General features: G+C 40.7%; 1 protein-coding gene across 10 annotated transcripts in view; it reads right to left on the bottom strand.

The window, feature by feature from the left end:
- Positions 1–22,777, bottom strand: part of ABI1 (abl interactor 1) — a 77,918-nt gene that overhangs the window by 15,008 nt on the left and 40,133 nt on the right. For 6 of the 10 annotated variants that reach the window (XM_048950923.1, XM_048950924.1, XM_048950917.1 and 3 more), the window contains exons 3-6: positions 14,332–14,508; positions 4,958–4,972; positions 4,125–4,225; positions 646–786 (exon numbers count right to left, since the gene is read on the bottom strand). In XM_048950923.1, coding sequence (XP_048806880.1) covers positions 646–786; positions 4,125–4,225; positions 4,958–4,972; positions 14,332–14,508 — 434 coding nt within the window. The remainder of the gene's footprint in view (positions 1–645; positions 787–4,124; positions 4,226–4,957; positions 4,973–14,331; positions 14,509–22,777) is intronic. The other 4 variants (XM_048950915.1, XM_048950918.1, XM_048950919.1 and 1 more) reach the window with 1 other exon arrangement.

Here is a 22,777-nt window from a genome sequence, read left to right as displayed (position 1 = left end):
TTTTTTTTTTCCTGCAGTTCGGAAGTTCTGATACTGTCAAACTGAGGAAACTAAACTCACTCATGAGGCACAAAGAAAAATCTATCCCTGGAATTTGAGAATAAATTTACATGATAAAAAAAGAGAACAAAGTACACTACCATACCTTTCTCACCTCAGGACACACCATTCTTTCATAAAAATCCTTGATTGTGTGGAAACAATTGGGTACTGCCAATACCTGCTTTGTGAGCAAGCTTTACATTCCACTTCTATCATGCAAGCACTGATTACAAGCATTAAGTTTTAGCCAAAAGAAAGCAATTGGCTTTTCAGACTACTTTCATCATAGTGTTTTTAATCAAGAGAAATTCCCCTTTGCAACTACTGGACTTGAAAACAACAACAAAAAAACTATTCTATAAAGGGTAACTACATTTTAGACTAAGGTTAGCTAGGCAGCTTTTAACCCAGTACCCAGGACCCATCACTGCTTGACTTCTCAACTGCATAAATTTTGAAGTTCTGCTTATTTTCAGGAAAAAAGTACTGCAGAAAATGCAGTCCGTGCTGCCAAGAGCACTAAGCTTCAAAGCTTTTCTGTGACTTTCAGTAAACAGCAGCGTGCCAGGCAGGAAGGAGTGTGAGTGAGAAAAAATGTTCTACCTGTGTGTTCTTGGTCTCTGGTTCAAGGAAGCTGTCCTCCCCGGGCTGTGCTGGCTGCCCAGTCTGGCAGGACTGGTCATGTAATCATTAGGGACTGTTGGCGGTTTGACTGGCTCCAGGGTTTTGTAAGGAGTATTTCGCCTGGTCAAGAGAGAAAGATTTGAAGACAGAAAAATAAACAATCAGTACATCAAAAGGATAACTGCATGGAGTCGTGAAGCCACTTGTTTTTTTACATTTTCACATGAGACCACAGTGATCCACACTAGAGTATATTAAACAAATTTCACCAGCGAGAGGTGGTGAAATCACCTTCAACTCTCTAAAGTGCTCTTACGTAGAAAGATCCACACAAGTTGGCCTAGAGCACAAACCGATTAAAAAAGCCTAAGCTAAATACATCACCAAAAATATATGCTTTGAACTACATACCATACAGCAGTTACACCTGTGCCATATCCCAGGGTTATCTTTTAATACACTGCATGTGAGCAATTCTTTCCCTTTTAACAATGCCTTCTTTCTCCCTCTCCCCTCCAAATGCTTAACCATCCTAAAAGCATTCTTGGCTGAAGGTATTCAACTCATTAAGACAGGAGTAAGTCCAAACTGTTCACAGAACAAGTTACGTTTGCAATCATCAGTGCTCTTCCTAGCAGCGCTGTTTCATGCTGTAATCAAGCATATCACTTAAGCAGATCTTTAAGCACTTCAGAGACCAGCTTCATTGTCTGCATTCTACAGACACAGAAAGTGAAGCTCAGAGACTTCCAAGGTCACTAAGCAGACTGCATCAACTCAGAAATGCAGCATGGATCTTTAGAGATCTATTTACCCACCCCGTTTCTGCCTTCAGAACAGTGTGTGTATTGTACTGAGCTGCAGAGCTCTTCAGTTCTCACCAGTTACCAAGAGATCCCTTGCAAGACACGGAACTTGGCAACACACCAGCTAAGCAAAAACAAAAATAGTAAACTACTGGCATTTAATCACTTGTTCCATTGCTGGTTATAACCAGCCTGTTAAGCTATATGGTTTCACAGTATTTTAAGAAATGTATCTACTTCCTTTCTACAATGTAGAATGCAACAGTACTTAATTTTAACTAAAAATTGAACTATTAAAAACTCTCTTGAGGAGAAAAATGGAATTATCATGTTTGTTTGTATGAATGATGGTGTTTGTAAATTAGTTTGTCTATATAAAGACCTGCAGATGACTCTGATGTGCAGACTGCCACCACCTGTAGACCTGCCAAAAGAGATCAGTCATGGGAAAAATAAAGTGACTCTGTATTCCAGTTGTAAGAGATAGAGCTCTAAATATTGCCAAGTGAAATAATAAGCACAGAAGATTTAAAATGTGCTTCCAACAGAAATAACCTTGAAAACTAACATTTTGAAGTATTCTATCTTGGAATGCACTGGCAATAAGAAATGCAGCCTCTTGGCTTGATAGCACTATTCATTTTGCCCATCCAATTTCAATATCCTATCAAAAGCAAACCCTGCTACATCCTCAGGCTCAGCTGGATCCTGGTTTCTCCTTGTTCTCTGCTTCACTGAAGGACTGAAACTCCCATGCACAGAGAAGTAAAGAATAATTTCTTTGTGCCATGCAGGTCCAACCCATCCCTCTGTTTTTCTGCCAGTCTTGCACAGCAGAGGAGAGCAGCCCTTCTCTGACACAGCAGTGCCAACACCCAGTGCCTACTGCCACAGGGGAGCCAAAGGTAGCCTAAGGCCATGCTCTGCTCCACGTCCCTCTTGGTGCAGCTGCTCCCTCCAATCAGCTTCTCCAGCTCCAGCCTTTCACTCGCTTTCTTCTCTGCTCCCAGCCTGAGCAGCCCCCCAAAAAGCCCCTGTACCTGCTGTTCATTCATTTCACAGCTCAGGCAGTTCCTGAGCAAGACTCTTTCCTAGCATCACTTTGGATCACCCTGCCCTTGCCTTGGAGGGATAAGCTGTACACCTACTTCAGGGCTCATGTTAGACATCAAGCTCGTTCTGATTTACACGTTTATCTCTGTTTTCTGGATGAAAGGGAGAAGAGCAACATCCCTGTGGTTTCCAGCATTTTTTTCTGCATATATTAGGGAAAACAGTCATGCCTATGATATTTCATGCTTTGGCAGAACATGGCTGCTCGAGACAAGAGCTGTACTTCCTGAACAAGATGGGCAGATAGAAATCTGTGTTAGGAAGCCACATTATTCCTTCCCCTCAGTCAACTACTGCTTTTTTTCATGCTCATCTGGAAATGACATTGGCTGATTAATCCTTGACAGGCATCAGCTGCGGCAATGGGAGTATGAGAGACTGCTCAGCAGTCCATCAGCACTGCTGCCACACTGGGGGCAGCCAGGAGGATGTAAAATCCTACTCAGCTTCCCGGGCTGATCAACAACAACAACAACGCTCTCTCAGCTGGGATAAGAGAGACAATTGGAATGCTGATTTTGTGCCCTTGAGCAATGGGAATTTTCAGAAAACATGCTGAGGAACCCCCTAGGGTAATTTTTCTGTGGAATACACAATAAACACTGCCATCCTGAAGCAGCAAAGTAGCAAATCAGGATTAAAAATCACTAAGTATTTGACAAAAGCAGTTGCTGCTCCTAATTTTCCTTGGCTGTTTCTCCAGTTCTGTCTCATTACTTCTCATTTCTCCAGCTGCCCAGCTCTCTGAGAAAACATGCTGAAGCTGACACAGCCACAGCAGCCAGCTTTAAAGTGCCTCAGTCACCCACAGCATAAAGGAAAGCCTAAGTGCGACAAACAGGTAGAAGTTCTTATTTCAAATGCTTTCTCAGCAGACAAAGCCACACTGCACGTGCTCTGAGCTGTTCAGGTATTCATGCTTTGGTCCCTACCAACAAATACTTGCTGGCACACAGTGATAAGCAGATTTCATTGCCCACAGGTCCAGAGCGGAGAAATTGATGATATGGTAGGGAACTCTGGTCACAGGGAGGCTTGGAAAAAGCGAAATCTTTCCTCATTTAAATGTAAAAATAAAAATCCGCAAGTCAGTGAGAATCAGTGTTGCCAACATGTTAATGATGCCATGAATTTTGCTTAGTTAATGCAATAAACATGCTATCAACAGCCATTTCCTATCTCTGTAATGAGAAACAAGCAGACAAGAACTTCAACAATGAAATCTTTGCTGAGGTTAAAACCTCATTGATATTCTCTCACATTACCCAGGACTTCTACCCAAAATTCAGGAATAACAGTAACTTCTACTTTATCCATATCTACAATAAACCCACTCCCCCATGCAAAGCAGTTATTTCAAAAGGTCACCAGGAAAATACAGAGGCAGTGCAGCCAAAAGGGTTTACACAGCAAAACTAATTGTGTTATTTCCTAAAGGCAATCACACCTGCTATCTATCCACCTATTTAAGAAACATCGACATTGGCACATTTAAAGCTGTGTCTTCAACAAGCAAGACTGAGCACTATTCATTCTTACCCCAGAGTTCCCCGGCCTGACATGGGAGGACTTGGTGGTTTTTGTGTAGGCGGATTTGTTCTTGACAAGGTGCCAGTTCTTGCAGGCTGGTTATTTCCATGCTGAAATAAGGGAAAACATGATTTTATTTTTATAACGGAGCAGCTCTATTATTGACAGGTTTTGCTTTTTTTTAAAGTGTAAGACTATAAAGCGAGAATTCCCAGACAGCTGTCAAACAGCAAGTTTTTAGCTACACACAAGACAGACAATAGTATATACAAAGAGTTCAAATACAAGCTTAATGTTATTTTTGCTATTAATGTACAACAGACATCAGAAAGCTAGGCAATTGACAGTTTCATGCACAAATCTCTCGTTTCTCTCTTTTCTTTAAGGGGAAGCCACATTTGTGTTCATCTCAGTTGGAGTGTCAATAATTTCAACCCAACTTTAATGCTGACAGTACAGTACAGTCAGCGCAGGCCCAGGATGGCTCAGCTCGGCCCTGCTATTTGACTAGCAGAGTCATTCAGATTGTCTGGGAAGTCTCCTGCAAAAAAAATGTAAGTGAAGGGAATTGAGGCATCTACTGAATTCAGAGCGAAGCACTACATGTGTTAGAGAAATTAATCGCCTATGTGTAAATGCAGATGTCAATGTATCGCAGATATATTGACAGGCTAAACGCTGAAAACAACAAAACATTCAAGTACAGCATGTTTAATCTAAATATCCTATGGAAAGCAGAGGAGAGCGTAAGAGCGCGCTAGTTTTCAGTTTTAATGGCTCTGCAGCCTCTACTATCAGTCACATGAGGCACTGTGGGGCAAAGGAGAAATAACACTTCTTACCTTGGCTTTTAGCCACTTAACGTTGGCAAAAAAAGGGGGAAAAAGGGAGAAATTAATGGCAGATCCATCACAACTGACAGGACAGGTTAAACTACAGATAATCACATTTAAAAATATAATCTGAGTCTACTGATACTTAGCTACATCCCAGTACACTACCAAAGATGTTACTGGCTCACGCTGTCACGCAGCAGAATGTTCCATGACTAAGCAACATCCAGAGAAAAACCACTTGTGACAAAACAAAGCTTAGCTGAGCTTTGCCAGGTCTGTTTGCCAGGCTCTTCATGGGCAGTAAAGGGTTGAAGAGCCCTTTGCTGACTGTTCAAGTCCAAAACCAAATCAATGCTATTTCAATGGCAACACGCACTTAAGAATTTGTTCACAAAAGCACAGTTGCAGCTATATGGCACAGAGTGGACTTGCCCGTTGTTTTGACACTTAACCTTCGTGTGTTTTGAAGAAATTCTAGCTGCTGCTTTGAATGGTAAACAAAGAAAAGTGAGTTTTCAGACAGGATGAGCAGCAGAGCCTTTCACCTCTGGTTTATTGATTGAAACCTGATTCAAGCCAGCACTGCGCTGGCTGCTCAAAACGGTGTTGGCAGTGCTCTAATGATTGTCATGCTGAAATTTCAGCTCCTAGAACCAAGTCATTATGCGACTCCACTGTATTATTTTTACAGCCTTCGTGACTGCAGAGAAAAAAATTATGACAGCTTGGCTTCATAATTCTATAAAGAAAACTAATGTAATTTATTTTTTTTTTAATCCAAGGTGAGCTCTTTAATTTTATTGAGGGGGTGGGAATTCATCATTTTGAATGTAGACAATCACACAGAATCACAGAATCACCCGGGTTGGAAGGGACCCCAAGGATCATGTAGTTCCAACCCCCCTGCCTGGCAGGGCCACCAAACATACACATTCAGATCAGGTTGCCCAGGACCCCGTCCAACCTGGCCTTGAACACGTCCAAGGACGGGGCATCCACAACCTCCCAGGGCAGCCCGTTCCAGGGCCTAACCACTCTCCTAGTAAAGAACTTCCCCCTAACATCCAACCTAAATCTTCCCTCCTTCAACTTAAAACCATTTCCCCTAGTCCTGCTATTGTCAGCCCTGACAAGCAATAGTTTCACTTACTTTCAAAAAATTCTCAGCAGCCCCAAAACATAAAACAATCCCAGTACTGTTTTTAAGGTTATCTGGAAATAAATTGTCATTTCCAGACCAAGAGCCACAGACCAACTTAAAAGTGTTCATGATCCTTGAAAAAATAATTAAAATATGCAATACAGCAATGCAGATGTGTGACACTTCTGACAGGGTCTGCCCAACCACTGAGAAACAGCTGCGGTTTAAAAATCAAAAGGTTGAAAGCCAGTGCCCTGAAGTTATTCATATCACAAAAACACAAAGCCCATTCCAAAAGTCAAATGAAAAAGCTTAGCTGAGGTAAGTAAATTTGAAGGCCATCCTGTTCACTCTCAGTCTGGGCTGAGGTTCATCAGCAGGGTAACAGAATGAAGGCATTTGAACCACATCTGTCCCTACCACATTTATTTCATGGATAAACACAACGCTCAATTTCCATGATGCCAGGGTAGTCTTCCAAGCACTACATTTTTAAAACAAGCTTTTAGTTTCCCCCTCTCATAGGAGGAACCCTCCCCTTACTCAACCAGTTGCCAAGGGCAATGGCATAACACAAATAGAGACCAAAAAGTGAAACTGTTGTTCTGTTCCCCATGCCCCCATACTAGCAGCTATAGACAGAAACCTTTTAAAGGCTTAAAAGGAAGGGTGGCATGGTTTCTTACCCAGACTCTATCAATAAATTTGCCTGCTTCAGAAATTTAAAGACAAAAAGCTTCCTCTCTTTCCTTCGCTTCGTCTTCCCACCCCCTCCTTAATCACTATTACATTCTGCCCCCACTGCAGCAACAGAGTGTTCTCCTGAAGAACTGAATCAGGAGTCTTTCATCTCATCTCAAACCTGCTTGCTGCTAAGCACTGTTCAACATGCTGAATGCATCCAAAGTCCAGCAGCTCTTGACCTTTATCTCTATTGCTACGACTTCACCAGGTGACCTTCATCTCCTTCAGTACCAACTATGTTACATGAACCAATGTTCAGATCCACAAACACGCACACATCTCTTCATTATGCAGAAGAGTTGATGGCTGCTGTCATTCTGCTTTCATTAAGTGAAAAGCTCTGTGCATGTCCCCTGTGCTGTTGTTAATGTAAACAGGAGTCATATGGACAGGAAAACACAGAAGGAAGGAACAGAAAGAGAGTGAGGATTCTTACAGGAGAGGAACTCTGGATCCAAAAGACAGAAGTATGGCAGGAACGCAGATGAATCAAAGGGAGATGAGCCATATGGCTGTTTAATCATGGTTAGTAAGCTAATTAATTAGGAGACATTTTCTTGTATTTATTGGCTGATCTTATGAGGTCAATCTTGCTGCATTTCTTAAGTCTGAAAGCTGAATTTAGTGCTATCTAAACAATTCCAAAAATTGCTTTGAGCTGGGAACAGTTTAAGCAGCAGTCTGGCATCAATATAGCCTTAAAAAGGGGAGGGGAGGGGAAAACAGCAAGAAACCAAAGGGAAAAGCAAGTGTATGTTTAGCATAGGTTCAAGCATCTCTCCAACCGCTGCCAGGCCAGGTGGCAGAGCATGCCCACCAGGACTGACTGACTCATCAGCACTGGAAGGTTGGAGTCAGGAAGGAAGGAAACATAGGGCATAAGGAAAAGGCAGTGGTGCACAAGGTTCACGGCTTGAAGAGGGAAGCCTATATGGAGGAGAATCTGTAAATGAAGAGATAGGAGGTGCAAAAGGTTTCAGAAAAGCTAAGTGAAACAAAGAGCAGCACTGAGTTCTTGGCATGTACTGAAAACTCCTGCAGAGATGTAATGAGCATGACTCTCTGCTCCTGCTAGTTGTGTTACTGTACACATGGCAGACAGCCTCCCGTATTCTAGACACATCAGAACAACAGCACAGTGCATAGGATTGCTGGAGACATTTTTGATGTCAAAGTGCAGAACCACACAGATTAGGATGCTCCCAGAATAAAACAGCATGCTAAGCAGCACTACTGGTTGGGGGTTTTCACAAGCATCATAGCAGAGAGGTGTTTTAAAGATGAGAACATAGTCTTGCTTTTCTTGGGAAAATGTGCAAAGTACATGGATACAGTTTGAAGGGCTGACACAGAATTAAGAGACAGAAACCATAGTTTTAGGTTCAAGAAACAGGAGCCAACCTCCCTGCACTTCCGAAGGATGACAGCTAGTGCAGTGTTAGACCCACAGGGCTTTAGTAAGAGACAACAGGTTGACCACGGACTGACAGCCAGCACCGGGCTGGAAAGAAGTAATGTTCATCAAGCAATATTCTTCAACAAGCAGGTGTTTACAAGTCATACGAAGCATTTATCACAGCCAAAGGTATGGCTGCTTCTGTAACTGATGAAGGGACTTCAGAGCACTCAGACTGAGTTTTCAAGTTTGGACTTCATGTTTGGACAGAGCAAACAATATTTTGGAACAGCTAAGCAATGACTAAGTTAGTGCCTATGTTGCTTAAGGCAGTAGTTTCAGCAATTCCAGCCTGCTCAGTTCTGACCATCTAAACAGCAGAAAAATAAGTTCAGACAGAGACAGCATTGCAGGGCTCTGCTGTATGTGAACAAAAGGACAAGGCTGTGAGTGGCAGAAGATTCATGGCTGGCATGGATGAGTGGTGTCTGAGACAACCAGAAGTATCTACTGGTAGCCAAAGGACATCCAGGTTTCTGAAGGACTCCGCTCCTGGCCACTGGGGGCAGCCATTGGAAGAACATTTAATAATTTCCATGCCAAGCAACAAGTCATGGGGGAACATTAGTCATGATTCAGGGAACCAGAAAGCTATTACTTGAGTTAAAAATTGTGTATGGAAAGCTAGGGCTATTGACACCGTGTGAAACTCATTTATGGGAGCACATCTATCTGAAACCATGGAAATACCAAAATCCAGTTCCACACAGCAGCGAAATTTTCCCCACGCTGAAGTCCAGGCAGCTTTTCCTATTAATTTCAGCTATGAATTCCTCAATTTAGGTTGTAGCAACTTTAAATCTCTGTGCAGGTTGGCAGCACTTCCCCTGCTGTATGTGGTTAATATTTCTCCAAGTTGTGAAATTCAAGAGCAAATTTCACTCTGTATCCTGCAGTCCTTAAAGACTATCGATTTCAATTGCTGTCCAATGGAAACACAGGTTTAAAAACTGCTGTTAGCCTAATCTGCATCAATAGAAAGTGTACAGGAAACTCAGAACTGTAATATGTACACTCTGTAAAAGCAATAACCATCCTTAGATCTGTCATTACCTTTGACCAGTAATCAGTCATTAACCGCAAAAGAAAAGCACAGTTGCCCTTGATGACTTCTTGCCAACCTCCCTTTCTGTTTAAAAAGGTTTTCCTGGTATTAGTCAGGAGAGAATTATCTGAGACAACCATAGGAGCAAGGCAGCTGGCCCTAATGCCATCTGAAGTGCTACTGTGTATCTGCAGCCAGGCAATCCAATTGGCCCATAGGCATCCTCACTGGTTTTGCACAGGGATCGCCTCCTGTCTTGTCAGTGGAGCAGGTCTGGGTTTGGACTACGGCAAGGTGACACAATGGGAGCAGGAAGAGCAGCAGGAAGGGCATTTGTACACGAACAGATGGGATATGTGAGGAAAGAATGCAGTAAGAACCAGTCTAGGACACAGTTTCCACAGAGAAATGAAGACAGGGACTTAGGGAGAAGGGCGTCTGCAATCAAAGCTGTTTTTCAGAAGGCACCCTGTATGTGGGTGTCAGACACTGAGGGAAACACGCTTCTTGCACCAGCTCTGTGCTGTTTTTAAAGAAATCATTACTGTGTCTCACTTTCCTTACTGGAACAGTTCAGAAGGCTTATTTGATCTTTATTTTGTTATAGTCTACTGTATGGCAGCTATGTGGCAAGAACTTAGGCTCCAAATCAATATTTCTTACAAAACAGAACATGTGTAGGTAAAGTTTCTGCAACAAAGTTTTATCTTTAACTGTAACATCTCCTGCTATTACTTCCAACCCAGTAATTACATTTACATTGCTTTCTTTTAACAGTCATCAGATGTAGCTTGTCACTACTGCTTTGCTTCTCTTCTTTCCTTTTTTTTTTTTTAAGTTTCCTAAGTCATTTAACTTTAAAATGTTTTCACATATTAAGCTGCTGTTAAGATACAGAAACTGTGGATGATGGGCAAATGTAGTATCATTCCCTCAGCACTTATCAATAGCCTTGGTCAGAGGAAGATGAATCAGATTTCTGTTCTGAAACACTTCAACCTTTCCAAATTCTTTTAGTTAATAATATTTAATAGCTACAATAAAATAAGGCTAACAAAAATATATATATATATATTTCAAATTAGAAAATAGATCACAAAAATGCTGAGTTTTCTTTGCAGCCAGAAAGTCTTCAAACCTATGTTATACCAGATGACATCACACACACTTCTAACTTTCAGTAGCAAATGCCCTGTGAAAAGCACTTGCCATCAACACTCACAACAGGCAAGAGAGCTGGCAGCAGGGAGGGTTGTTTTTTCTCCCCAGAGAAGCTTCTCTACCCTGCAGCAATATTCACTGTTTGGCCATGACCCCCAAGTGATGCTGCGACATTAATGAAATTATGTCCTTTGAAGCAAGAGCATTCAACATAAGCTAATGCAGGAACAAAGACAGAGGCACAGGTTCAGGATCTCTGGCTCGCTTAATTTTTATTACAGTGAATTATTTAAAAGTTAATACTCAAGTGGCCAGCACATCAAGTTGTATCCTACAGGGATAGCAGGCATGTCTAGGTAGCCTTCCACCCTCACACCAGCTCCTCATCTGCATTCTCATCTTGCACAGACAGCACTAAGCACACAGACACCAACTGACTAGAGCAAAAACATGGCAAGGGTGAGAGCAGAGTCCTTGTCGCAAGCACACTTCTGGTCCCATCCCTACTTTAAAGTAAGGGCTCCTTCCAACCTTCATTTTCCTAATTAACACTTTTTAGTGCTTAGATTCCATCTGACTTGTGGTCTTGAAAGCTTCTTACAGCTGTGGTGTAGTGAAATACTTGTACTTTAAAACAAGGATATTCAGAACTTTTCTCCAAGCAGTTGAAAAGTGATCAATCTTCAGACATAATTTGAGACAGTTTTAGAACTGTTTGCTGCATGCTGCAAATTTGTTCTAATTAAAACTATTAGACATTTAAATTTCACATGTATTCTACACCATCTCCTTCACCACAAGGCGATCATTTCAACTTCCTACTTTGCTGCAATTCCATCTGCCATCTATTAAAAAAAAAAAAAAAGATTGCAACAAATTCTAAAGCCAACTCCAGGGCTTTCAAGGCATTTTTGAAGCTTCCTCCTCCTCCTCCCCTCTTAAACTGGGGATGTTTTGTATGTGTAATTGTATTTGACCTATTTATTTGCTGGCACATTACTTCCCCCCTCCCACCCTCCTTTGACAAACGAAGGGGAAAAGAAGGAAGGAAATGTTAAAGTAACCTCTGCCTAATAATTCAAACCAAGCTCTCTACACAGGAAGGTGGGCTCTCACTTCACAACCGTTACTCTTATTCACCAAGAATGACTTCAGCTACGTTCCCCTATCCCCAGAGGGTGACAACTGAGCAACTACTCAGGGGACTGGCAAAAACGATGGTCTGTGTGTTTCCTGAGGCCATCTACACGAAGTGTTTGTCTAGTAAGGGAAAGTCCTCCCCATTTTGACTCACGTTAGACCTGACTTCATAGGCATATATATTTAAAAAAAAAAAAAAAAAAAAAAAAGGCAGCTTTCCTTATGGACATTTCATCCATATGGGACCCTTCAAAAGGAAAGGTAAGGAGTGGAACAGCCATTTAACCTCTTTAACAGGGAGTTAAAGAGTTAATGCCCCATTTCCATGGACCACCGATTTTCCAAATACCTGGCTCTTGGAAGAGAAGAGCTACAAACCCCAGAGGACTTTGTGTTCAGAGGAGAAGATAAAGCTGGCAAGTCATGGGACTCTCTCTCGCTGCCTGGCAGTGTGTGGCTGTGCTCTCCAGCCATTTCGCCTTCAATTCAGAACAAAGCCTTTGGTTTTGGACACTCTCTCTCATTTTATTTGATTTATTAGCTTCAATTCCAATTATATATTGTACAGTGTGTTATCTAGTGTTCTGATATCATATTTAGTAAACTAACTTTCCTCCTCAGATCACTGCCATTGTTCTGTTTTAAGGCCCAGTTTCCATCTCCCTACTCTTCTCCTTTTCTCCTTTTCTTTTCCACGCTGGTGGGGCTGTGAGCCTGCTGTTCCCCTGTCACAGACACAGATAGATCTAGAGATAACTCCGTGATAGCTGTGATCTGTGTCACACTCCAGGAAACCCAGTAAAATGTTGGCTAAACACATGTAATTACATCATTTCCTGTCTTAGCCAAATCTCACAATGCATCCACTGAAGGTCAATACTGATGAAGGTGTCAAAAGTATGACAGATGCCTTCAATATCTACCTGAGGATGACCCAGCAGCTTATTTCACTTGTGTAAAAAGTCTACATACTGAACAGCAATATCACCTTTCTACTTAGAGTTTCATGCTTTCCACAGTCATAAAACAGGCATATTGCTCGAAGAAACGATAGCCAGATGTAGTTTGTAGCCGACTTAATAATGCTGCTAATTCGGTTATTACTGGATGCTATTTTACCTTGAAACAGATGCAGTTTGTTATACTAGATTAAACCAGATGCAGTTTAAATAAATCTTTATTAAGAAGAGCTGTCTAAAAACAGGTAGTTGGCATCTCTTTTTCACTCCTTCAATAAAAAGGGTCACAATTGTAAAGACACTCGTACTCTTAAGAACATGACTATACTAGAAAATGCAACTGCTACAGCTAACTTTAGCATTTAGAGACTCAGCAACTAGTTTTGGGTCAGTGTAGCAAAGCACTAACTTCAAGGACTAACAATAATTATTCTGCTTTTAAAAATGCCTTCTGCAGCATCTGACTCCTGGAGCACTTAAATGCAGAAACCAATATCTTGACATTGAATTTGTCAATTCCCGCATTCTGTATTCATAGAGCTCTCTCCTTGTATGCATGCAGAAAAAATCAACAGTTTCTTTGCCCCCAGTGTTTCTATTTTGCAGCAATTCAGGGCTAATCTTTCATGTTTCTACACAGGACAGGCTCCACCCAGCCTGCCTCAAATAACAAGTGTAAAGCAACCCTAAAAGTTACAAGATTAGTACAGGTTTAGATACAGGTTTGATTGCCAGAAAGTGTAAAAAAATAAATCAGGTAGCTAAAAGCCACTATGTTAATTCATATCCTGGAGCAGTCATGGTATAGATATGCATTCCAGCTTGTGTTGGAATCAGACTTCTCTGGGCATTCACAGAGTTGCTACAATGCACCTTCGGCACTCTTTTGTATGAATTCTGAAATATCTGTTCCTTGAGAGCTCAGCCAAAGGGCTCATGAAGGGCTGCTCTAGCTGCTCTGACCAGAGGACATCAGGCTGTAGAGGATACACAGATTGTGAATAAAAGCTTTTTAATACTATTCAAGAGAAGTACTGTAAACAGAATACACCGGAAGGCCTGCTCTGGGGAGTATACAAAGTTATTATCTGCTATAAAAAGATAGCCAGGGAGAAAGGGTGTTAAATTCATTTTACCCATAACCACTTCAACAGCAGTGGACAAAATTTACAAAGGCTTTTTATTCAGAGAGGCAAAACAGGCTGCCCAAAAGCACAAATGAGAGGGAGACGTTAAGAGCCACTGAGACTTCAATGCAAACTAGCTAATCCTGCTCCTACCAGTCCCTGTCTGTCATTCCATACTCTCCAAAAATAAATAAAAAAAAAAACAATTAGCCTGTTTCCCTGCAACAGATGACTGATTTTTTCTTAAAAGTTAAAGAAATAAAGGGAGTGACAGAAAAGTTAATTAGGCAAGAAAGTATTCAGAATTTTAGAATTTAGTCATGGCTTTTCTGAAAGTCACTAGGCTAAGATCATAAGCCATTACTTTCAGACCCTGACTACCACTGCTAGTCACAAAGTTATGGCAAACACTGCTTAAATAATTAACAATAATAATAAAAATCTTCATAAAACAACTAATTCTATTATTAAAATGTTTGTATGTGGGAGCATGTCTAACCCACAGTACTCCCTAACATAAACGAGAGCAACATTTTAAGGTCATTCTGCCTAACCTTATCTCCTGGTCTGTACTACTCGGAGTTCTCATGTGTTCAGGTGTTCTTACCTTTACGCCATGGCCAACATCATCCAGCACCGTGTAGTCTATAGGTTTTCGAATATACCTTACAGGACGCTCCATGTTCGCTGGCGCTATAATTTTGTGAGTTCTTGATGTGTTCTTATTGGTCGTCAAAATGCCTATCTCTCTGCGAGCAACCTTTTCTTTATGGATGTCCACAGTCTAGATTAAAAACAAGAAAGGATGGGTTTCTTTAGGCATTTGTTATTTTCTTTTCAGAGCTATCTATCTACATGTTTAGGCCACACTATTAGACAAAGATTTTGAACCGAGATAATGCTGCTGGAAGGATGCCAGCTCATTGACAAAATGAGTTTAATCAACATGAGCATTGCTTGAAAATTACACTTTAATGAAATAACCAATATTAATAATAAAATTACAATTATACATTATTGCCTTGACGCTCTAAAGACACTATGCAGATACAGCATGTGCAGATTAACCCTCAACATTCTTATGACTGACAATAGTGATAAATGACTGCAGCTTGCCAGCTGGGAACCCAGGGTAGGCAAGCTCAGCAGCCTGCCCATAGTCCCAGAGGGCACAAGTCTTGGGAAGCTGGGAGGCAATCTTTTTCAGCAGTCATTGGTGCATGTCACAGTCTGCAACAGAACTGGCAGGCACAGCATGGAGGGTAGTTTCACTCACACAGTCTATGGCACCTTCAGAGCCTTAAAGATGCTCTTAAGGGAATACAGAAGCCACATTCATACCCAGTTCCATCATTTTATTAGGAAATACCTGAAGAGGAATGAAAGGTCAGCCCTGCAGACTGTGTAGGATCAAACTGAGCTTCACATAACACACATGTGCTTCCAGTGTGCAAGAGAACCACTGCTTAAACCCTATCCAAGGGAGAACACGCAGATCAAACACCGGGCAGCCACAGTAAATCCCACCACTAGAAAGTCTATTTGAAATGCAGGGATTTAATTCCCTGGTTTAAGTAGTTACTGGCACCTCAGGATATCATTGCAGAATATAGTATCTGACAAAAGCTACCACTCTTCGTCACTTTGAATAAAATCTATTGAATCACTACTAAGGAAAACAATGCTTAGTGTGTAAGCATCAATTTCTCATGGAGAAACAGTGTCAAAGCTGAGGAAGAAGGAAAAACTCCTCACCCACCAGTAGGTTTGGGTACATCTCTAGAAACAACAAAAGTTAAAGTGGATATTAATTGCAATGTTATCTTCAGTGAAACAGAATCAAAGATGAAGCATTAAATTAGATTGTATCTGACTCTACATGAGGCAGAATGATAAAGAGAAAGGTAAGCATCAAGAAAATGACCATTTCCAATCTCCAGGAAAGACAGAACTCAGTGCTCAAAGTTTACTATGAAATTCCTCCACTTGATGAAATTATTTTTCCTAAATTTAGTGTACATGCTTGTAGAATCCTTATTTTTTTTAGGAATAGAAAGAAATAAAATCCTCCTGAACAGTTTCACTACATGACACTGCATATTGCAAGTGGGAACGCGAGTGGATATTAAGCAAGCTTGTTTTCACAGGTAAAAGCTGAAAAACAAATAGCTTGTAACATTGCAGAAGGGTCTTTTACTTCCCAAAGTGAGGAATCTTAATAGATTTTTTTTTTTTTTTTCCAGCGCAAAATAAGATATTAAATGAGTGTGATTGCATTAGGTTATTTGGAATGAGTTCATTACACATCCCAACAAAGTTGTGGAGCAAGCTTCATTGTTCTAAACATTCAGGCACTGAAAACTACCTGTTGGGGGCAAAAAAAAGCACCTTTCCAAATGAGACAATCCCAGACACCACGCACTCACCATTACATCAGTATCAAACATCAGCCAGTGCGCCCACATTTGTTCTGGCAGCCAATTTCACAGAAGACAGAGCAAAGACTTCAGAACAAGACTACCTGTGTTTCTTCAGCTCCAGCAATTATTTGTTCTTTTCCTTTCAGAGACTGAAATATATGTTTAAGTTCTGTCCTTCAGCAGGCTTTCAGCAAGATCAACAACCATTATTTGAGTATTCTGCTATATGTTCTTAGATCATTTCTTCCAATTTCTCTGTGTGACACAAATCCTTTCAATGAGCCACAAAAATGCAAGATCTCAAACTATCCTGCAGAACTCGAAGGTGCAACTCCTCACATTTTTAATACATGACAACAGCATAGGGAAAAACAACATCAAAAATAAAAAAACACTGCCACTTCAGCCACCCAAACAGCAGGAGATACCAAGGAGAGTGGCAATTTAAGGCACATAGTACAATGCTTCAAAAGAGGATGTTTTAAAATACTCTTATGCACATGGAAATACATAATTGTGCTTCACTTCTATGAGCAGAATCTGCTGCTACTAATAAATTAATCCTCTGCACAGCATGGGCAAAAACACATCTTTAATACTAAGAGTTCTCTTAATGTCGATGGCAAAGGAAAAAAAACATAAGCCCTTCACCATACAAAAAGATTCATCTTTTCCTGGCAGGTGGTCCATAAGACCGACTTTTCCTCCCTGCAACGAACAATGAAAATTCCATCAACTATTGATGGAATTACTGAGCAGAGGATAAGAGATTCCAGGAACAGATGCTGTACCACACATGCTTTTGAAAATGACTGAAGTAGTTCTACAGCAAATTCTTGTTTATGGAAAAAAAAATCCTCGGAACAGGAAAAGAGTAAGTATTAATTATATCAGACAGCTTATCCAAAATTAAACATAGAGCAGAGATTTGTAAAGTCTTTCCACAGATTTCAGACCAAGCAAAGAGAACGCTATCTGTATTTTAGTTCAGGGCCAGAAATTGATGTTGTACATGTATGCTGTGAATGGCATGCAGGCGTGCCTGTGCAAGACACTCATTTGCTCTTCAAAGCAAATGCGACTGCAACTCTTCATTACCACATATGGTGCACTAGAAACATGAGGCAGTGTTCTGGCCTATGCAAAGCATATGTTTGAGGAGGACAATATGCTGCCCATCAGCTACTAAACAACATTTTGCTTCCTCAGCAGAAGTGACCTTTAATAGATCAATAAAGATTGCATGTTAACTGCTGGCTGCTTCTTTACGTAAGGCAGCAGAGCACTGGAACAGTTTGCCCAAAGAGGTTGTGGGGTCTCCTTCTAGGGAGATATTCAAGAGCCATCTGGACACCTACCTGTGCAACCTATTGTAGGGTACCTGCTTTAGTAGGGGAGTTGGACTCTATGATCTCTTGAGGTCCATTCCAATCCCTACAATTCTGTGATTCTGTGATTTCTACATTAGTATCTGTATCTATTTGCTTGATGTCAATGTGAAATTTTATGGTTTAGTCACTGATACCCTAACAGCAGTAAGCAGTTTGTGATGCGATGCACAAAACCTACTTCTACCCCTCAAAGATGAAGAGACGTAAACCATAGCAAACAGGCCTGGCTTAAGGCAGAGTAACATGCAGTAGGAAACAGTCAGACCAGCTTCAAGTCCATGTGGCCTGTGCTGAAATAAATGTGGCAAAATGTTAAGGTTTGGGGAATACAGACAGGATTCTCAGTTGTGAATAACACAATCCAGTAGGAAGATGCCCAGCACTGTACTGATTAGGAGAAGACAGTCCTTCTAGAAGTACGTTTTCTTTGGGAAGCAAATACAAGCTAAATCATTAAACAAATGCCTTTGCCCTTATAACTAGGTGCAAGGGAACATGCCAGCTAATTCCAGAAGCAAAACTGAACTTGGAGGTTGAAGGAACTGTTAATGATTAGCTGCCTCTGCTATCTGTCAGCTCCAAATCATATGAAAGAAACAGCAGACCAACAGGATGTGATGTTAAACTTTAACTGTTTGCCTTCTCAGAAGCAGCCCCAAGGCCAACTGCAGCGCAGTGTAGCAACGATACAGCAAGAAGTTCTTTTCTGTGCTGAAAATACAGCACTATCTATCCTCTAAAAAATTCTAAAATCATGCCATTTTCAATGATAACTTTTCAGGTTATTTCATACAACAGCTTTAATAATGCTTAAAGCATTATTATGTCATAAATGTCCTCCAAACTAATGCACTATGCTGAAAAGATGTACAAATTGGTCATTTTTCAGTTTGGCTCCAGGTTCTTTCAGATGAGAACAGACATAGGCTCCAACTCCACAGGCCACCTGTAGCTGCTATATCAGAGAACACAAAGAGAAAAGGAAGGCAGAACTGCTTGTTACTAGCAATAGTCTTCTGTAGTTTTGACATTGCTTCCCTTTTTTGCCTTTTCAGTTTGTGGTTTTATCTACTAACGCTTCACTTGCAATGAAGGGAATCTTGGGTTAGAGGACAAATCAACATTATACACATACATAGATGGCAGCAACACAGACTAGAATTACTTTATATGATGAAAAGTACAATCTTAAGGGAGCGGCCACTCCCACATCCCTTACCACTTCCCAAACTCATCTTCCCAGCACATTTGGTGAAACCACAACCCTCCTGGCTGCTTCATGCACAATGCTGGTGCCATGCTTCAGGCTTGCACAGATTACTTGCAGGAATGCAGTGACACCCTTGCTGAAGCCAGCATCAGGAAATGGCAAATTAACACAGAACAGGATTTCATTCATATTACACCTGAGAGCAGTGAAATCCCCCAAAGAAATCCCTAAAAGTGATACCAAAGATTGTACTGCTTATACAATATAAGGAAAAAAAATATAAGGCAATATAAGGGAAAAAAATGCCATAAGATTTAAGGGGGGGGGGGGGGGGGGGGGAACAACAACAGGATTTCTAGTCAAAGACAAGCCAATTGAAACACTGGATTTGATGTATCAAGTCAGTCCAGCAATCCATTACATCTGCTTTCAGCAAAAGCTCTGTTTGATGTGACAAAGGCACAAGTTTCAGTCTCAGCCTGCTCAGTGAAACCAGACAATACGTGGGACAGCAAGATGTGCAGAGAAAGGAGTTTGATTTCCTGCTTCAGTCCCAGCTTACTTGTTTATATTTGAATTTGGAAAGTAGTGTTTTGCTATCTTTCTGCAGCCTCCAACTTATTTGCTTATAACAGTAAAATACATTGATAATTAAAACCTACAGATTAACAAAAAGCAAAATAAACATTAACACATTCTTCTAAATACACACTTTCTCTTAGGGCTCATACACCCAGATCATAAATTGTAGTGCCAGCCAAAGAAACTTAAGAAACACTGAGGTGCTTTCTACACTCCCTAAATAAAAGGGGAGGAAAAAAACCTCACTCTTCTTAATTTTGTTCCTAGATCCAACTTCAATATTATCCCTTACTGTCATTCTGCAAAACAGCAGATTTCATTGTCTTGCTATATATATATCATTTACATAAGCTCCCCTAAAATTAAACAATTTGATGGGACTAAGATTATTAACTTGCTCTGCTTTAAAAATAAACTATGCAATTGCTACTTCCATAAAGAAAGCGTATTTAACGAGACTTTGATATGAACAAGTTACAATTAATTAAATAACAGTGCTGAAGTGATCCTGAACAATGCATATGGCACAGGCTACCTGCAAGGAGGCCCGCCTGACCTACAGAAAAGACAAAATCCCCGTCTTTAATAAGCTCAGCCAGACAGCTGCCTTCAGAGAGAGCACCATCTTATGCCATTACTTTGCGAAGGAAATTCGAAAGAAAATTCACTATATTCACCAGAAGGAAATGTGAACTTATTTACACAAGAGAAGTTCTACAGAAAAGATCAGTTATGAGTTCAAGACACATCATGCATGCAACAGCACAAATAGCTTTTGGGGGATTTTAAAGACATTGCATACAGATACCTACACAACGTAACAAAGTCTCTTTCAAGAACTCATGATGGAAGTGCAAGAAACTTCAGTGTTTGATTTCTGTTGCTTGTACTGTCTGATTCCTAAAAATGTGTTCAAGAACCTCAAGAATTAACCTACAGAAATTTGAAAAATGTATGTTGCTTAAGAATGAAACAAAAGTTACTAGTAAAAGAAAATATGATCTCTGAAGAAATTTGGCAGTTGCTTTTCTCTTCTTCCTATACGTACAGATAAAAAAGAATCTACTGAGTAGAACTGAGTTCCACACATGTATTTGCTATCATTTCTAGAGATGAAAGGAATGTAGTTAGCTTCTTTGTAAAAGATGAAGATGCTGGGTACCTCATGCAAGCAAACGTGATGTGTCTGTCAATAAACAAGAAAGCTAACAGGCTGCATTGACGAAGAGGAATGTCCTCACCTAGGTGCTCCACGTGAGTCCCAGGGTTAAGCAAGCCTGGCCTCCATGGGAGATATACAGATCAGAGCACAACACAGCTGGTGCTGCTCACGTTTGCTGTTAAGCACACACATTTATCTTCTCAGGGATCTTCTCCCTGGTTTGAGCCTCTACCAGCATTGGGAATTACAACAGTCAACTCCATTGACTAGAAATACTTCAAAAACTTCATCTATGTTTGCATCAATTCAGTTATAGAATGAAAATGAGCTGCTTCTGGGAAGCTTGCTCAAAAAGCTTGGTAAATTCTTAGAACCTCATTCCTCCCCCTGAATTTTCTCTTATCGGTGATGTTTTTAGTGAACAATAATCCTTAACACCTCAGAATATCCTGCCATGTCTTCTGAGGGTGCACCATGCAAGACTGGTCTCCTGTTATCTCCAAAGCACTTAGACACCCAGTGCTGGCAATGTAGGAGGCAACTAGAATAGACTTGTGAGTCACAGTTCTAGAGCTGCAAATCCAACAATGTGTTCTTGTAGGTTTATAGATAGAAGTTTCTCACACGTTCCCTTCAGCATACAGACAAGTTACGACAGCAGGACAGGCTCTCCAGGCAGCTTCATCTCCCCAAGTCCTGGGAAATCCAGGCCTCCTAAGGTAAAAGGGTAGAGGATCTGGATAAGCCACATCTCGTGTAATCTGATATACCACCTTCCTTGTCCTGCAGGCAGGGTTCGCATTCAAGAGATATTGCAGATTAACAGCACAATGAACTAAGGTCAGCAACATGTATACAGCAACTTGCAGTCTATGTAAGATATTTATGGCCACCTAAAGGGAAGTCCTGTCACTAGACAGGACAAAAGAAGAACACTGAAATAAATACTAAGTCTGATTTCCAGACTTAATACATGCACAAATGCATACAATTTTTATGTGCATATATATACACACAAGTAATATACAAGTGCACACAAGCACACTGCTACTAGTGCCTTTTACTAACTAATATCACCCACTGTTGGAGGGGGAATGATATCAAAAAGTGATGATGTGATGGCTATGTTTATTTTCACAGTTTATCAGTGGGCTGCACTTATGTCTGAAAGCAGACTGTTTTTCAGCTTATCCTATGAAGCTGGCCCTTGACTTTAGAATTTAAATCTTTTTCTTTATACACAGTAGATTTTCTCAGATTCTCCTAGCAACAGCCATCAGCATAAGAAATAACAGATTTACAGCAAAAAACCTAAAATGTCAGAAAGGTTTGAAGACATTTGGGGCTGCAGGACAGTGGAGAAGTATACAGTGGAGAGGCATCCCATTAATTCAGCACATTTTGCTCTTTATATGGTTTTAAAATTCAAAAGCACGGAATATTAAACAATAATACAGACCATAGCATCTCTTGCTCCAAATACTCCCTGCTTCACTGTTAAATTTCTTAAGCTCAAGAGTCCTGTGCTAGGCAAACATAACAGAAAATTGATTTTGGACCAACAGAGTATGTGCTTGCAAGTGTTAAAATACTGATATATCTTAAATTAAAAAGGAAAAAAAAAAAAAGGATGGGAAGGGGGTTGCTGATACAGTACTGAATCTCCTTAAAATCAAGAAGCTGAAAACAAGAGCTAGAGAAAGAGGCTTAAAGGTTGCTGGTCAAAGACATATAGCCTCACCTTTAGCCCCTCAGCTGTTACAAAACTTCATTTTGGAAGAAAGGTTTCCAGAATAGGGTTCACTGGGAACTGCACTTAAAGACCCTGATTTCCAAAATGCAGTCTGTGAAGTTGCACCTATACAGTTAGCTTTGAAAAATGGAAGAGAAGAGAGTTCTGTTCGTCAAAAGAATTATTTATACAGATTCTTTTCAGAGTTTCCTATTGGAAAATCTAGTCACATAGTTTGCTGGAGAAATTGAGCAGAAAGGGGACAGAGAGCAAGGACATACTGGAGGGGCTGGGCAGATGAGTGACATTCTAGGACAAGAATCAGAGCAAGGAAACCAGCCTGGTTGTCCAAGAGCTGGACTCGAGCTCAAGCCTGACATTTCTTTATTGTGCCAATTGGAAACAGGAAGACTGCTATGGAGGGCACACACTCATAGCTCTTGCAAGACCAAAGGAAAGAAGCTCTATATATTATCCTCTAACAGCTACCAAACAGCATGCTTGCACATGGTGCTAAGAAAACAACATGGGGCAGCAAGTTGTGCATGGCAGATGC

This window comes from Lagopus muta, chromosome 7 (genome assembly GCF_023343835.1).
Source record: "Lagopus muta isolate bLagMut1 chromosome 7, bLagMut1 primary, whole genome shotgun sequence".
In the NCBI taxonomy this organism is placed as follows: domain Eukaryota; kingdom Metazoa; phylum Chordata; class Aves; order Galliformes; family Phasianidae; genus Lagopus; species Lagopus muta.
The sequence above is the reverse complement of the archived record's forward strand: the minus strand, read 5'-3'. Positions and strand labels throughout refer to the sequence as shown.